Genomic DNA, 19,061 nt, shown 5'->3' with positions numbered 1-19,061 from the left:
CAGAAAAAAAAATATCTGAAACATCATAAAGGCAGTTAGAGTGGTACCTAAACTATTCAGTATATCATAGGCACAGACGATAGAACAGAAATAAGCATAATCACCATACAGTCAAAGACTTCAGAAAAGCAAGTAAAGCAGAGGGAAATCTATTAGAAATGACAATGATCATGGGCCAAGAACATACATAACAAAAACTGAAAAGATTAGCCAGATGACACAGTGGCACAACAGGTAACATTGCAGCAGAGTTAACTGCTGCCACCATCACCTGGTTCTCTGGTTCAGTCCACAAAAGAGACACCTTCTATGTGGTGTTTGCCAGTACTGTCCATGTGGGTCTTTGCATGTGATCCAGTTTCATCACAATAACATGTCATAGATAGACTGGTGGTCTTCCAAATTACCTGTAGATGTGTGTCATATGTCAGCTTGTGTGTGTGTGTGTGTGTGTGTGTGTGTGTGTGTGTGTGTGTGTGTGTGTGTGTGTGTGTGTGTGTGTGTGTGTGTGCGCGTGTGTGCTTCTGTGTGAGCGCATGCATAGTGGAGATCGCATAGTGGGCCAATGACCCATGACCCATCCAATACTAGTTTCTGTGCCATGCACTTGCTGAGTGCTTTGACAAGGTCTCTGTCCCCTGCAGCCCTAAACTGAATTAAGTGGGTAATCAGAAAATGAATGAATGAAAGCTGCAGCCATTTAAAAGGCATGCAAACAAAACTGCGTAAGGAGGTGTTCTGTCAGATGTCAGACAAAAATCATGTATTCACACGTTATAATTTTGCACTTGCGCATACTACCGCTATTACTTAGTGCAGCGAGTGTACAGCGGTCAATAATCATTTTCTAGTCCAGTCCTTATGATAATAATGAACTGAAGCACGAATGCTGTGTTTCAACCAGTCTTTTTTTAACCTTTTTTATGTAATGTTTATCACACATGCTACCTCCTTGCAGAATACCATCAGGGAATTTAAATATCTGAAATATTACAATTAAATCCATGTCCGAGTATAACGTATAATCATATGACATGTTCATTTAATGATTATTCACTTATATGAAAAATCAGCAATCAGGAAAGGTACAACAATGAAAGATTTATTTTCAGAAGAGACATGATAGTGAAGACAAAGGTGTAACCCAGTAAGCATTATGATCCTATATATGAGATCAGGGGTGAAGCTAGCAAAAGGTTTTGCAGCAGAAGTGAGGATGTTCTGCTTCACACAATAAATTACTAGAACAAGAGAAACATTTGTAATGGCAGTAAGTCCAAGGTCCAAAAAACTTTCATTTAATACTGCAGCACAGGGAAAATACTGGTGGTTTCTCTGGTCAGTTACAGTATACAGGACAGGATGGGATGGAATAGAAGGCAAGAAAGTCCCTTCATAAATAGGGAATTCCAAGAAGAGTGAGAAACAAAATGGTTTTGATCTGTTTTTTCCTCTGCTGTATGTATTTCAACAATTTTAAAACAAACAAGAATAAATGCTACACATGGGTAGGATATGAAAAAGAAAGCTCAATGAAAAAAAGATTTATGACCCTAAATATAGCTATAATTTTTCCAGAATGTTCTCTTTTAATATCATTCACAAAATGATGAAAAGTTATTACAGTGTAGCATACAGAATAAATCTGCAACATGAAACCATCTTGTTTTGCTTGTTTTTTATCAAAGCAGACATGTTTAGTACAAGTTCTTATTTATATTCCAGGATCGTATGTGGAGAAAGACCAGATCAAAAAACAGTGGCTCTTCATGTATCGGAACTGACCCTAACCGGAACTTTGATGCTGGGTGGTGCAGTGAGTATCACTTTTTTTAGTATCATATATAATGGTCATCAATTTATTCAGCCTATTAGTAAAATAATAAATAGGTATGGGATGTGTTCTAAGCAAGTCATGTTCCATGGAACTTTGCTGTCTACACGTGCATATCAGTAACAGAAAGGCACATAAATCAAGAATTTAGACTTAATCATGCCAAACACTCTAGAAACAGGTATCAGATCCTAAAAGACTAGGACTCAGAAGATTATGACAGTACTGAAGGCCAAGGGTTCTATTCCATGCACCAATGTCCTCAATATAAGGTGTAGTGCAGTTATGTGCTATAACATAGACTGGTAGGGATATAACAATACCGTCATCCATTTTCGCAGGTGTATAAAACCTCCTTGCAAGCATTACAGCTTATGAATCTAGACAGTGATGTTGAAGTTAGAGGAGAAATGTGAAGCTATTGTTTGTGTGTGTGTGTGTGTGTGTGCGTGTGTGCGTGTGTGCGTGTGTGTGTGTGTGTGTGTGTGTGTGTGTGTGTGTGTGTGTGTGTGTGTGTGTGCACATTCTGGTTACAGCACTTCTCAATAATTTTCCTAAATATTAAGTAAACTATCTAAATAACATATTGTTTACCCATTTATATTAGTACTCCATATATTTATATATTTCTGTCATTCATCCCAGTGAAACATGCCACTGGGAGAAGGATAGAAGACAAAGAAGTTCATGATGTCCTAATAAAAACATGGCTCAATAACACTCACCAAGTATTACCAATAAAACCAATACTGGAGCAATGGGTTTGCTGCTCATTCTTTGCCTGCATCTCCCTCTCTCTCTCTCTCTCTCTCTCTCTCTCTCTATATATATATATATATATATATATATATATATATATATATATATATATATACAGATATAGATTTTATATGCATATATATCTATATATATATATATATATATATATATATATATATATATATATATATATATATATATATATATATATATATATATACACACACACACACACACACACACACACACACACACACACACACACACACACACACACACACACACACACACATATGGCCCTGTCATTTGTAACTGAATGATCACAAACTCACCAGCTGTTCAGTCATCACCATTTAGGTGACAGAAACAGATGATCAACAGGTATGCAAGACTGACAATCCTTGGTAGGGGAATATTCCCTTTCCCTGGGGACTGTGTGATCTCAGAGTTAGTATATATAACTATCAGAAGGTGTGGAGGTGCACCCCCATATGGATGGTACAGGGGTGCTTGCCCTCTGCAAAAACTCTTACTGTTGGTTTAGTCCACTCTAGAGTAATCCTCAGAGCATACACAGAATGTGTCAATGTTTGGTGTTCTGACCTTTGCCGATTCCAGATAATACATCAATACATACAGCTGTGCATCGCTTAACTTCCTTCCACACAACTTCCAAATGCACATATGTCTGTACTGTACTATGCAGACATATGGACATATATGTGGTCAGACATTGTGCAGAAAGATTTTAAGTGATGCACAATGTATCTTATAAATATGTTCACTTAACATCCTAGTCTAGAATGTCTCAGTAAATTTTAAACACTCCAGCTTCACCCATACTTGCTAATGTACTTAAAAGACCACAGGTCACTTCTGCTTAAGGCCATCTTGGCCACCAAACAATCGATGGTTGCCATTCTCAATATCTTGCTGTTGTGAGCAGTATATTCCATGAACTCTGAGACTGACATCTAGCTGGTGTACTCTTAGTGTCTGCAGCCTGTAATAAGGTGTTAAACAGTTTCTGCACCAAGAATGTGACTGCTTCACCAAGTGCATTAAACAAATTGTCTTTAAGATTACTGTTATACAGAAGAAGGTTCGTTACCCAAAACTTGTTTGGGGGACCATTCTTGAAGGTTAGGCTCCAGGTTATGATGTATCATGTTTTTCAAATGCCCACCTTTCTTCTCAAAAGGTAAAAATCACTGCAGTTTTTAAAACTGACTCTTCCATGCTAAGTATATGCTTTTCTAACTAAATCAGATCACTTCAAAATAAGTGGAAAGTCACTGCCCTCCTAATGAAAATTTAATTTGCCAAATCATGGATTAGTTCCTTGGTGTATCCCCTCTCCCAAAGCACTGAAGACAGAACATCCACTTCTTTCATGCACTTCCCATCATCATAAATTAGTATAGAAAGCTTAATAAGCTGACCTTTGATCAACCCTTTCTTTTGCCATATAGAGTTTTGGCTGCTAGAGTGTAACACATTATTACAAAACATTTTATTACAAAAGTTAGGCTTTCTACATGCATTAGATTCTAATTGCCCCATGATTGAAATAAGTACAAAAATAATTCAGCCTCATCATCATCCCACAATAAGAATATCACCCAGATATTTTAACTATAATAATATTTTTGTGCTTGAATGGACAATCAAAGACAAAACATTTTTCCTGGTGACACGTAACTGTTTGCATAAAATTTTGCACACTTGGCACCCATGGCCACACCTCTTTGCTGGTGGAAATACTCTCCCTCAAAAACATAAAGTTGTTACTTGAAACAATTTACATTGAATCGTGATCCAAACAAATTTCTGCATTGTCAAAAGTTGTGTTCATTGCAACTGCTTCATGAAACCAAGTAAGACCAATGTCATGGGGTATACTGGAAAAAGATCTTTCACATCACCTGTCACCATTAGGGTATGTTCAGTAATGTTTATACCTATCAAAGTTTCTAAAAAATACCATGAGTCTCTTAAAACATGATTGGCATTCAGAAGAAATGTTTTTAACTTTACATTAATCCATGTGACCAGTCCATAATTTTTAGAACCACATGAAGAAGCGATTATCTTATATGGAGGGTCGATAATTCCTTGTGACGTTTTTTCGTCAGCATGCGAACCTGAGAGGATCTGATTATTTCCAGAGCAGAAGCCATGGGAGTTCATAAAAGAACTAAGCAACAGTTTGGTTCATCCTGAAATACATGAAAAAAATGTCAAGGTTTTCAGCTATAGCTCTCTGGCCATTACCCCAGCCTCTGTAGATTTATTTTTGTGGGAGCTAACATTTGTTCCAAGGATGCAAACTAGAATGACAGAGCTACTAATTGAGCTGAAATGTTTTGTACATAAACTTAACTTACAGTTATTGATGCCCTGAATAGTAAGCAATGATTTTTTTCAAATTCTGTAATTAAACAGAGTTGTTTTAATCCCCCCCCCCCCCATCCCGTGCTTGCTATTTTTGAGAAGTTATGTGAAAAAGACACCAGGGACTTTTACAGTCATAGCAAGCACTTTGGTTTTAACCTAAAATGTGATGAACAGCAGTTATTATATTCCATATGTTGCAATAGGTCTGCTCTAATTATGAAGCTGGACAAAGGGGGTTTGATTGTAGGTGACCCCAATACCTACATTTTTAAGGTATCTGGTGTTTTATCCAATGATGGATAGTGATACCACAGAAAACCACAAATTTCATGAGAAGCAGACCAACAATATGAGAGAAAAATCTGGACATTCTGCGAAAATCTGGACAGTTGAGAGGTATGCGCTCTCCCCCCAAAAATATAATGCTTTAGTCACTCAGTGAGAAAACTATTAGATTATCTGACATTTAGCCTTGCTGCAAACTGTCTTTTGCCACTGTATCAATAGCTTCTGTGAACTCACACCACTTTCTCCTGTACTAATCTCATCTTAACAGCTATACAGTTCAGACTGCACTGTTACTGTCTTTTTAAAAAGTCTCAATGAGCTTTCATTTTTAGTTTGTTTGTTTGTTGGCAGAGGATTGTTCCAGATGGACCATTTTGAGGCTGAGTCACAGGAGTACATGACATACAAACAATGAAATAATACATAAATGTGAAGTAAACATACAACAATATAAAAAGAATGGAGTACAGTAATTTACAAAACACATATTTAGGTGTTGTTTACAGCTATATACAAGTCAATCCAGAAAGAATTATGGCCATAATCTGAACAGAGGCTGGGAGAGGCTGACGTAATGGTTAAGGTATTTACCTTACAAACACAAAGTGTAGGGTTTGATTCTCACATGGGGTAATTGCCTATGCTTAAAATGACCAACAAGAGCAATTAGCCTAATACTAATCTATGAGGCTATATGGGAGTAACAAGATGCTGCTTTAGATTGATTTAATAATGTTGCATTCCTGCCTGCAACGATGTGAACGCAGGGAGTTAAGCACTTAAAGATAAAGTCGTAATGAAGTAGAAGTGTGGAAGGTGGGCATGGGTGTAGGGAGAGTGTATAGCCACTGAGGGAAGAAGAAAGATGGGAGACACATGTTGAGGAAGTGAGACAGTTTCAAAGAGAGAGAAGGAAAGAGCGGTGGCCCTGGCATTTAGGTTATGTAATTGCCCTAAATGGTAGCACTTGCAATATACTTCCTGGAAGAGATGAAGTTTTGCTCCCTTCTAAATTGATGAAGGTCATGGAAGTTGTCATTTTGGGAATGGCTTGCCATGTTTTGGGGTCCATACTGGAAAAGGTGTGATTGGTTGGGTAGGTTAGTGGCAACTAGAGACGGATTGTGGAGACTAAGAGAGTGAGCTTAAGTTATAAGGTGCAGGTGGGCTTTTGGCAAGTCGGGATGTGAAGTGGGTGAAGATATGCAGTTGTAGGACTTTGAAAATAAGATCTCTAGCAGGAATAAGGTTCTCAGTGAAGACGGTAGCCACTGGTCTTTTTAGAGAAGAACAATGAAATGGTGTTCTTTTCTCGGTGAGAGGTTAATGAACCTGCAAATGTTGTTTGATAACATTTGTAGTAAAAGAATATTTTTTTGAACTTGAGGCAGCTAATGGGAAACTATTCCTTCAGCCTCTGACTATCATGCCATGATTCATGGTGTCATAAGGCAAGACACAGCAACCCTTGAAGAATTAATATTAAAGCACACATACATACACAGCATGTATTTCCCTACATAAAAACAAAATTAATGCATAATAAAAGAGCAGATTTTCCTGTCATTTTCAGTCTGTCATTTGATAACCCGATTGCTGTATCCCTTTAAGGAGAATTGAACACTCAGAAGTACTACCATCAGCTGGGTGACTCTTGTTTCATGAGTAGAGGACAAGGGAGAGTGAAAGTGGCAGATTTATTTATCTGCGTAAGGACATGTGACATTGCATACACCTCTCTTTCCATGACATTGCTGTTCATAAAAGTCCTACTGCCCCAGTGAGGGTTATTTAACAGTACACCCAAGGTTTTCAATGTTACTGTCATAATACATTTACAGATCCTTTGTATCTGGAGTAGGCAATAAAGAATATCACTGAAATAATTATTTCCCGATGTTTAGGGTCAGACAAACCTTAGCTTGTTATTTTATTTAACCCAGACAAAGTGGATACCCTTATGTCCAGGCTGTGTTATGTAAATGAGATGGAAATCTCCAGGAAACAGTAGACCAAACCTTGACTCTGCTAATAGTATCTTCTCAAGTAATGAAAGTGAGTATCAGAATTTACAGTAAGAGGTTACTCTAAGCCCAGATGTGTGTATTTGCTGAAACAGGATTTAATAAAAGTATTAACCCCATGGTGTGAGGGTATAAGGTCTGTGCTTTTATAGGTAGTGAAGGCAAACAAAGTCCCTATGGGAACCTGGTCACTGAAAATGTGACCATTAGAGATGAGACTTTGATTCATAACCAGATTGTCACCAAATATAGTCATATGCTGGATATTTATCATCTCATGGGCATGATGAGGTGTGATGTCCAACTAATTAGAAAAACAACACACACACACACACGCACACACACACGCACACACGCACACACACACACACACACACACACACACACACACACACACACACACACACACACACACACACACACACACACACACACACACACACACACTCACCGTGGTTATGCTCATAGGAGAGCATACATGCTAAATGATTTACTTAATTCATATTTACAGAGAAATGTAACCAGCTGATGGGGCTAGGAAAAAGCCTGTGATGGACCAAGTACTACGACTTATCCATCACTTTGAGCCCTAACTAAAGACATACTTTTGTGGTTCGTTGTGGGGGCATCAGGGTTAACGTTTACAGTATAGTTCACATTAAATATCTAATGTCATGTAATGAAATATCAACATTGACAGACCCCCTTCATAATTACAGCAGCAGACAATAGAATCAGATGCATTTAAAACTAATTCTATAAACAATCCTGGAGATTATCTTTATTTTTTTCTTTCTGGATTTCAACTACCATAATTACCCTTTACAAATCAGTAATGGAAATATTAATAATCTGCGAGCAGTAGTAGAACGCAGCTGCCACGGAACTGCTTTTTCAAGTTCTTCATATGTGATCTCATTCAAGCAGTAGTGGAACGCAGCTGCCACGGAACTGCTTTTTCAAGTTCTTCATATGTGATCTCATTCAAGCAGTAGTAGAACGCAGCTGCCACGGAACTGCTTTTTCAAGTTCTTCATATGTGATCTCATTCCTTTAGGGATTTTCTGCTAGCCAAGAAGTAATGTATCTGTAAGGTCCTACACAGACTCTTCCTAACTACCTGTCCATCTCCTTTAGTCAATCCAAGCTGAATTCTCTTCTGTAATACTGAGGTCATGCTAATGGCTCTAAGAACCAAAGTAAAAACCTCAGGTGGTTGCCCACTGTACTTGATTGACCCATTAATCCAGAATGTTTTGCCAACAAATTTAGCAAAGAGTTGACAAAGAGGGAGACAGTGGGGTATTTCATATACAGAGGGACCAAGAGCTTATTTTTTTTATTATTTATCTTTCTTTATTAAAGTATTTTAACTTACATAATTGTGTTTGTCTAGTTACATTAAGTATTTTAATTGCACATAATTGTATTTTTTATATTTATATAGGTGAATTTTTGTTCTTTTTATAACATTCGATCTTAAGGCTACCACTAGTATTGGGTAAGAATGGAATCCTTTTTCTTCCACTTGCTAATAAAACATTATATATATTTGTTTATTCAGGTGTTGGAGCATCATCTAACCCTTGTTCTGAAACCTACTGTGGATCTGCTCCAGAATCTGAGATCGAGGCTAAGAACCTTGCCAATTTCATTCGTAAAAATATTTCCAGCATTAAGGCTTACCTGACAGTCCATTCCTACTCTCAGTTGTTGTTATTCCCCTATTCTTACAAATATGGACTTACTGCCCACAACAGTGAATTGGTATGTATTAATACAACATATTACTATTTTATTTTACTAATTAAAACTCAGTCATTTCATTAGCCTAGTACTTAATGTGTGTACTACAAACTCATACACACATGCACACACACACACACACACACACGCACAAGCACACACACACACACACACACACACACACACACACACACACACACACACACACACACACACACACACACACACACACACACACACACACACACACACACGCTGCTTGACTTGCTTCATTCATGAGCTCTGCTAAACTACTACCATTCTGAATGTATCACCTGGTCTGTCGTCAGCTATCTCAGTCCTGTCAGAATCTTTCTGGGTTCTTGTGTTTAAGTGTATTGACCCCCTTTAATGTTTTTTTTTTTGTTTGTTTTTTTTTTTTTTTTTGCTTTGCATTTCTTCTCCAACATCCTTTTTTTTACACTGAAGTCATTAATAATTTCTCAGAAAGAGGTTATTTAAGAAATAAAGTATGACAGGGTACATGATTATTGTAGTTTCCACATGGTTTCTGTAATGTGGAAATCCGTGAGGTACAGCAAAATAGCCTTACACATGGGAAACAGGTAATCCTTTACAAACCATACCCTTTAATCCCCTGCTGCAATGACACAATGATTTTACATGTAAAGCATACAAGAAGAATAGCATTACTCTTACTGTAGCTGTACAATAGTGACATGACATGCATTGACAAATGAGGTTACGTAGTTTCGTACATAGGATAATCGTCTTTCAGCCAGTTTTAGAGTCACTCTACTTTGCTGCTTTTGGGTTTTCCTTCACTATAGCTATTGTCCATTGTTTTTTGCGTCTGTATTTCTGTTCACCTAATTTATCATCTATCTTTCTTGTTTCTTGTAATTCTGGTCTTTCACCTACTTTACATTAGTTTTCTCAGCAATTAAGGAAACTACAGTGGTCATGTTCATACAAAAATGTATTTCCACAACAAATCATGAATCAGGTAGCTTTTAAAAGAAGCACCCTTATGATGATTACTTGTCTAAATGTTTTCAGCTCTACTCATTTGACTATATTTCATTCTTACAGAACAGTATTGCCAGTGCAGCCGTGGCACGATTGACTAGTTTGTATAATACACGTTACACATATGGACCTGGAGCAACTACAATCTGTAAGTATCTTATTTTAAATTCTATGACTGTTGGCCCTGGAAAATGCATTGACTTTATTATTTAAGATGTGTTTATGTGGGTGTGAACATGTGTGTCTCTAGTTTATTTTTGATGGTTAAATTATGATTTGTAAAGATAGGAAAGGCATAGAACAGGGAGAGAAGTAAGTATGTTTGTGCTATGGTTTGTCTGGAGTTATAAGTGAGGAATTTCCTAGCCCTCTGGAGGGATCCTAGTTTTCATTGGGTAACAAAGTTTCTTCTTAGGCATTGGTGTCTACCCAAGCACATGCTTAATGACTCCTTTGATTAAGTACATTTTCATAAAACTTATCCTAATCAAGTTCCTCCCATTTTCTTTTCTCGGAATAAATTGGTGACTCTATAATCGAACAGCTTGGTATCTGAAAACCTCATTCTTTCAATAATTCATGGGGTTTCTAAAAGCTAAAGTAAAGCATCAGAAAAGATCGCAGATTACTAATGAAGTTTGAACCAAAATCCTAACCCTGAAGAATTTACAGTGAGGAATTTGTTTTATCTGTTAATAGATGTGTTTTAATATCCAGGGGTTTTCCAGACAAACATGTATGCTATCATTTTTAATGAAAATGCCACTGGTGTTTTTTGGAGTCCTATGAGAATGCTTTTTTAATAGAAGGCTGAAATTAAGAGAAATTGACTACAAAAAGATCAGAAGCTCTACACATGTCATGGCATTGTCAGGGCTGACGCACCAGCTTATGAACAACTGAAGTGCCCACAAGCATGGAGTCCATCATTTGTAGTGGCTGTCCAGTTCCCGTACAACAAAAGTCAATGTTGAATTCACTGTGTAATGATTCAGTGGGTGGCATAAATAACCCTTTATCTCCATGCCAGCCACCTAGGGAATGAGCTTGTTTCCCATGTTTCTTATCTCACAGGTACACACAGTTATTAAATGTCAGTTCTGTGGCACAGAAGGATAGAGAGAACCATGATTACAAACCAGCCATCTTTGGATTAATTAACAGCCCAAATGCTAGAGAAGCTGGTAAAGTTGGAAGATGGGAAAAAGGGTCTATATTAGAACACCAAACATTCAAAATGTCGAGTGTTCTAATATCGAACCCTAGCAATCAAAAAAAAAAACATTGAACATTCGGAACTGCAAATTTTTTCCTAGGGCAACAATTTGCTGTTCCAAAACACATACACACAACACAAGCACACCAAACAAACAGTAATCCACACACATACACCTAAACTCTAACACCTAGTCCCACACTAAACTATACAACACCACCAACTCTCCACTTACCTTAACCCACACCCTAACCCTAAGGTCCGTCACTATCGCACAGTCACCTCACCCGCGCCCTAACCCTAACTCACCTAACCCACCCTAACCCACACATCCACACAATCGCACACTTACCTGACCCGCGCCCTAACCCTAACTCACCTAACCCACCCTAACCCACACATCCACACAATTGCACACTTACCTGAACCCGACCCGTAACTTTCCACCAGAGTGCTGAAAATACCAAAGCAACAGAAATGGGCAACCAAATTCTTTCCCTAGGAAAGAATTTGGTTTCCTGTTACTTTGATATTTTCAGCGTTCGCTGAAAACGGGTTGATATTAGAACACCTGATATTTCAAATGTTCGGTGTTCTAATATAGACCCGGGAAAATGGTGGCTGCCGCTGACTCACTCATTTCAGAAATTCCTTTTAGAGCTAGATATTTTTTCTGGGAAGTTTATTAGTTTATGGACTGGAATAAGTTAATGGTAATTGTGTTTTTTAAGTTCTTGCGAGTTAAGGCTTTTTAATGCTTTGCAATGGTTGAGGATTATTTGGAACAAATTTTGTAATTTTGTTATAGGCTGCCTCTACTTTATTTTTGATGGTTAAGTTAAGATTTGTAAAGATGGGTGAGGCATAGAATAGGGATAGTAGTAAGTATGTTTGTGCTATGTTTTGTCTAGAGTTATTTGTAAGGAATTTCCTAGCCCTGTAGAGAGATCCTAGCTTTTTTTTATATGGCTAGGAGTAGGTGTTGGTCATATCTGAGATTATCATCTAGCATTACTCCAAGAAGTTTTGCCTGTGTGACACATTCTATGTTTGCTTGTTTGTTTTGTTGGATGATAGGATATGAAAATATTGATTTTGTTTGAATAGTTTTACAGAGTGAAAAACATCAGCTGTGTTTTTTTTTTTGTTTGTTGGTTTTTTTAGCATTTAAGGGCAAATCTGAGCTATCCAGTCAAGATTCTATGACTAGAAAGGCCTTTTTTGTGTTTTTTTGTAGGGAGCTAGAGTTTGGCCTGAGCAGATGAGAGTGGCATCATCTCCACATTGTACCAGGGTACCTTGTTTAGTAGCAGAACGCAGATTATTTCTAAAGATATTGAAAAGTAAGGGTCCTAGAACTGATCCATCAGGGACACCAACTGTGAGTGTGAGGAAATCAGAATAGTCTTGTTGCCATTCCACAGCTTGTTTCCTACTGGATAAATAGCGTGGAACCAGATTACTGATTGGGTATTGAGGCCTAAAGAAGCTAGTTCATCAAGGAGATTCTGGTGGGAGACAGTACTGATCACTTTATATAGGTCTATATAGGTCTAGCAAGACTGTTGAAACTAGGTTACCATTGTTTAGGAGATGATTAAATGTGTTTGTAAAGTTTAAAATGGCAGGAGTGGTGCTATGATTAGGCCAAAAGCCATTTTGAGTCAAAGAGAGTAGGTTCCGATTGGTGAGGTATTTGAGCAACTGGGTGTGCTACTGGATCATAGTTGGTTAGGTTGGAATAATTTCTGCCTTTAAGTAGGGGTATGGTGTATAATATTTCCAGATGTTGGGGTTGTTGTTTTTGTTTATGGATTTACTGATAAGTATGGACATTGGGAATGCTATAGCTTCTGCTGCTATTTGAGGTATTCTGCTGGTAATTTGTTGGCTGCCAAGATGGTTGGATTCATTTTTAGTAGATATTTTTTATTGTTGAGGTCAGTACACTATCAAGGTTAAAGAGTTTTTTGTTGGTAGGGGGATGTGAAATAGTGAGCGGCGAGGTGGAGTTTTGTTTGGTTAGTGATAAAATAGAATTTACAAAGTAGGTGTTGAACTGAGCTGTTGGTTATTTAGAGGTTGTGGTTGGTTGAAGGTTAGAGGGTTGCCTGAGCTTGAGCAGTGACTTTAAGCACTGCCAGAACAGTTTGGGGGTATTTTGGTTGGTATTTTTTAGGTCTGTAATATATTCTTACTTGTTATTAAGTATGTGTTATTTCTGTGAGATTTTCAGAGATATCTATAATCATGTAGGGTTAATCGAGTTTCATTTTTTGTATATGTTTTCCAGTAGTATTTGCATAGTAGTCTTTGTGTGCTGGAATGGATTTGACTATTTTGTTTCTGAGTTGGACCTGCTTTTTTTAGGAAGGATATGAAGATATGATTAAAATGAGTAACTGCTTTACCTAGCAGTGTTGTTTTTAGGCAGTTCCATTTATATTGCTTTAGAGTTGTTATAAAGCATTCAGAGTTGAAATTCTGCAGATTATGCACTTGTCTGTATATTACTTCCTTCTGAATGTTTGCACACTGCCTGACAGCGTAGGTGGGTAGATACTATCTGGTAAGATTCTGGTGGCATGTATGTTGTGGAGCTTATTTGAAAGAATCCAAATTATTTTGATTTATTTGCTAAATGTTTTGTGAGTCCTGGTAGTGACATTTACTAGTTGTGAGAATTCTATCAAGTGTAAGCTAGGTGAGGTATTTATTTGTTTCCAGTCAATGTTTACATTACCTAAGATAATGGTCTGTTTTTTGCATTGTGATATAACCACTGAAGGATTCATTCAACAACTGTGGCTAGATTGTTTCAAGGGAGACTGTATAGTCCTAGGCTGATTAATTTACTGTTATTGCGTTTGAGTTGGAACATGACAGTTTCAGCATTTTGAAATTTTGAGGTAACTTGAGGATGCTGAATTACTCCTAGGGTGTTTTTTTAAATGATTGCTCCTCTACTTTCTCTGTTTATTAGTCTGTCTCACCTGATTATGTTACACCTGGGGGTATTATTTAATTACTAGTTGTTTCTGGTTTTAGCCAGGTTTTAGTACCTATAAGTATGTGAGGATTATAGTGTGAGAGGGTTGTGTGGAGATCATGGGTCTTGTTGCATATGCTTTGAAAATGTATGTTTAAGAGAAGTAGTTTGTGAACCAAGTTGTGGTTTGGGAGTGGAGTTATGGCATTCTGAAGCCGTTCTAACTGTATATTCCTGCTTGGGCAAGGGTTGGGGTGGATGTCCCAACTTTGGACCAGTATATATATATATATATATATATATATATATATATATATATATATATATATATATATATATAAATATATATATATATATATATATATATATATATATAGAGAGAGAGAGAGAGAGAGAGAGAGCATACAGACGTGTAGAAAAATATATCCTTTTTACGTGTATGTAGGTAGGTGGAGAATGATGACTTACTGAACTGTAAGTGTTTTAAGGTGCATGTGTTTAGTAGTCAGTGTGGATATAGTTCACGAGATTTGGGTGAAAATGTGATGTGTTAGAGAACTGTTGTGGTGTGGATTTGTGGAATAGAAACTGGATGGATGTAAGTGTGATTGTAAGATTGTGATGTGTGTGAGAAGGGCGAGTAGTGTTATGGTGATTGAAAAGAAAGTTTTGCTCTAGAAAGGAATGTAAGGTATGTCATATACTTCATGATTGTGGGAGTAGTGTTTGTTGCAATGTAAGATTGCTAGGTTATTGTGTACTGCATGTTTGGGGTGGTTAGGTTGCATTATTGAAGGTCGCAAGAGTATTAGACAGGGTAGAGGTCTTAATAGTGAAAGAGGATGGGGGAGGTGTTGCTAGAGGCTGTTACTGGTTAATTGTGAGAGGTGGGAGTGGGTTGGGAAGTATAAATATTAGTGCAGTGGGGTTGAGGGGGAATTGGGGGTAGAGTAGGGGAGCATAGTGGAATCGGAGTGAAGCAAGGGTGAACTAGAATGGGGTCCACATACACAGTATAGTATTCTGAAGAGAAACAATCAGTGGAGCTGCATTTAGAAGTAAGGTAAGCTTATTAAGGCAATATTACAGTGATTAATATACCACAAGCAAAGCGTATTTTGTGCCAATGTTTCTGATGTAAAGAAAATAGCAGCAGACAGTGCTATGTTAGGCAGTATATTCACAGAAACAGGTTTACTGTTTTATAGTTTGTTTATATAGGGACTGTAATACTAGTGTATTGTTTTACTGTTTGAAATAGGGTGCTTACGCAACACATATTCCCTAATGTTTATTTGCAGGATATTCTATTCTTACCTAAGAAACTATGGAGTGGAAGAAAAATATTGTTTTAGTTTTAGTGAAAGGGGCTGGAGCCCTCTAGTAGTGTGCACACTGTAAGGTAGCCAGATACATTAAATAGAGAGTATATCAGTAGCTTGTGATTATGAGTTGAACATTAATCATACTTTAAATGTTATTTTCCGCTGGGGGGGGGTTCTGGCTGTAGATGACTGGTCTCATCAAGTTTATTGGCACGTTTTTAGAAATATGGATGATGATGTACTATATTAGTATTTGTTTAAGTGTCTACAGTTTAAATGCTTTTTTCCACTGTGGGGGAGGGGGGGGTTGGTTGCAGAATACTGGTCTCACAGAGTATACTTCCAAAGTTTTCAGGAAGGTGGATGGTAATGCATTATATAAATATACAGTTTTATTGTCTACAGTAAACTAAGGTCAATACACTGTCACTACTTTACATTAAATTTGGTCATCTTTCTCACCTTACAAAATTACACGGCTTATGCATTCAGTAATGCTGCAATGCCACACAACTCTTACCATTATTATAGTCCCATATTCTTATGTACAGACCAATGAATTTCCCCAGTACAGCCCAAACAGCTTCACTTATAAGAATAAATACAAACATATGATTCAAAGCAAGATGCTCAACAATAGAAAAAGGCTTCTCCTTATCTGAAGTTAAGCAGATAGACTGAAAAAAAACATATTGTTTAGTTCTAGGGTGGAGTGTTCCTTTAAGCTGTAAAATTTCAAGCTTCAGTGGTGGGGGTTGTAGACCTTGCCTATTGTTTTTTCCATATCCATTTCTGATAAAGAAGGACCATCCCTGACAGTTCATTTGTCACAATGGAAAAAGCTTGACAAAAGCTGTCATGGTATAGTGGTTAACTGTTATGATTATAGTGTACAAGGTCCTGGGTTTAAGACCTACAAGGGCTGTTTATTTATTTTTGGCTAGGCTTGTATAGGCCCTAGGGCTGATAGCCTAGTACCTACCTATGAACCTATAAAATGGGGGTACAAATAGGGACATATTTTAAATATTGCTCTTATAAACTTACAAAGTTGCTAGTGTAACAGGATTTGTTTTAATATACATTTTCTGAAGGATCTGATGTCTAAAACTCAAATGTATGTCATTATTTACTGACTTAAATCCTGAGATCATTCCAGTGATTTGCCAGGAAAAAAAGAGGAACAGGCCAAAAATATGAGCCAAAAATCTGGACATTCTGCAAAAATCTGTGCAGTTGAGAGGTATGGCCCAAATGCAGAACATTAATAATGCTTCAATTATTTCTTGAACTACTGGACATATAACCATTTAAAAGTTCCTCTTTCCTTGTAATTTTCAGTATTTTTTTATTTTGACGCCTGTTATGTAAGACTTTTTTTCTGGATTTTCCCCATAATTATGAACAAATAGAATAAACTAGCATGAACTCTGTAGAGCAAGGCATTATGGAAGTATATAGGCTCCCTTGACAAACAGTTATTTCAGATTCCAGTCTACTATACAGTACCTATAAAAATGAGTTTTCAGCACAGGTAGGGGAAGTAAAAAAGTTGCCCAGCAGGGACAAATGCATAGGTGTAAGTTAAAACTGTTTTAAGTAAATGAAACTATACTTCTGCTCACATGAAACTGTGTGTGTGACTGGGACAGGCGCAGGGTAGACAATAGTTCAATAATTTATCCGTTTGGACCATGATCTGTACAAAGCCGTGTAGGAGTTAGAAATGGAGGGGCTTAATCATTAAATTTTATATGCAACACAGAAATACGAGGACACAGGTGGGCATTAGTTTGCCTAGTGCTAGGAATTTTACAGCATGGTATTTAAAAAAGCAAACCTTAGCAACTGTGTGGTCATTTGGCATAGGAGTGCAACTGTATAGTCATTTGGCATGAGTGGAAGATTCATATGCCATCACCTGCTGCTTTCATGAACAGCAGTGTTTCTTCAGAAAAGAATGATTTGAGGGATAGCATTTTGGTAAACTGATTCTTTCCCTCTAGACTGGTCTGCTTCCAGTGAAATTTACTTTGCTTTATTCTTTATATAAAAGATTAAATGTCTGAGATACTTCAGTACTCTGCTCAAATTTTTGCACAGTGCAAGCATTTTGGAAATTCAAGAAGCAATGTCTTCATATTTTCCTAGTCTTGATTCTACTAACATCTGGATATGTTGAATAACTGCGCATGCATATGTTCTTCAGCTATAATATGCTTGGGATTACTCTGTAACCAGTCAATAGTTGCATTTATAACTGCATATTTCATTCCCCTGTTAATACTGTTTTATTTTTTTTTTTAAGATCCTGCAGCTGGTGGCTCAGATGACTGGGCTTATGACGCAGGTGTCAGGTATGCATTTACCTTTGAACTCCGTGACACAGGCAGATATGGCTTCCTTCTACCAGAGTCTCAGATCAGGCCAACCTGTGAAGAAACAATGTTGGCAGTGAAATACATTGCTGAATATGTTGTGGATCACCCATACTAAAATTTAAGCTGAACACATTAAAAAGCAAGCTTGATTCCTATGTGAAATGGTTTCCTGTGTTTTTTGTTAATCTTCAAGCAAATATGGTAATTACTTTCTATGTGAATTCTACATTTGACCCAGCATTTGGTTAACATGTCAGCATCCATCAAAACAAAACAAACAAGTAATATTGGTGCAATGGTGCAAAGTCAGGGCCTCCTTCTTCAGTAATGGAGACTTTAGCAGTCTTGGTAATTGGGGGTGGTTGGGGGAAGGAGTGAGTAGCAGAAGGACAACATTTCTTACTCAGAGGAAGTGTTGATAGTTCCTGCACAAGAACATTTGGCTGGTGCAGACAATTGCCAGCTCTGGCTGTTGCATGGAAATAAATAGGACTTCCATTATCAGCTCACACAGGCAGTGTAATTAGGCATATGAATCACGTGTGGAAGCAGGTATATGCACTATGCGCCATGCAACACGTGCCACTGGGTAAGCCATGAGGCAGCATTACAAAATGAAATTATCTCCAAAAGCATAGGCTGGATGAGTATCTCTTGTCCACACTAACATACTGTGAGGTTCTTCTACCTACAGAGAAACCCCACTTTACTGACGTGCATTGGAAACTTCACTCTAGTAGTCAGACCAAACAGTTCACAGGGTAGTCTGGAGCTCAATGCCCTGAGATCAAAAAAGGAATGGTGTGATCAGCCAATAAATGAACAGGTAAGGAGAAATTCATATACTTCAGTTATAGCACTACACATATGAGGACAACAAATGCAGAAAACGGTAAACTGTTTTCTAGAAGCCAAGTCATTGAAAAACACTCACAGGCACATTAAAGGTTGTATTAGACAAATCAGTAATATAATCAACAGTTTTATAAGTGAAGACCTCTGTAAATTTATTAGGAGTTTGCTGTTTCTTTGTCTTCTGAGTAATACAGCAATGATATGAACTCTAATTAAAC

The 19,061-nt window shown here is 37.4% G+C and overlaps 1 protein-coding gene across 1 annotated transcript in view; it reads left to right on the top strand.

Moving 5' to 3' along the window:
* Positions 1-18,143, top strand: part of LOC122801323 (carboxypeptidase B-like) — a 60,176-nt gene extending 42,033 nt beyond the window's left edge. The window contains exons 9-12 of the mRNA XM_044070865.1: positions 1,726-1,816; positions 8,867-9,069; positions 10,141-10,225; positions 17,916-18,143. Coding sequence (XP_043926800.1) covers positions 1,726-1,816; positions 8,867-9,069; positions 10,141-10,225; positions 17,916-18,103 — 567 coding nt within the window. The 3' untranslated portion in view covers positions 18,104-18,143. The remainder of the gene's footprint in view (positions 1-1,725; positions 1,817-8,866; positions 9,070-10,140; positions 10,226-17,915) is intronic.
* Positions 18,144-19,061: the final 918 nt, after the last annotated feature.

This window comes from Protopterus annectens, chromosome 4.part1 (assembly GCF_019279795.1).
Source record: "Protopterus annectens isolate FY-2018-M chromosome 4.part1, PAN1.0, whole genome shotgun sequence".
NCBI lineage: Eukaryota > Metazoa > Chordata > Ceratodontiformes > Protopteridae > Protopterus > Protopterus annectens.
This window is presented reverse-complemented; position numbering and strand designations above follow the sequence as displayed.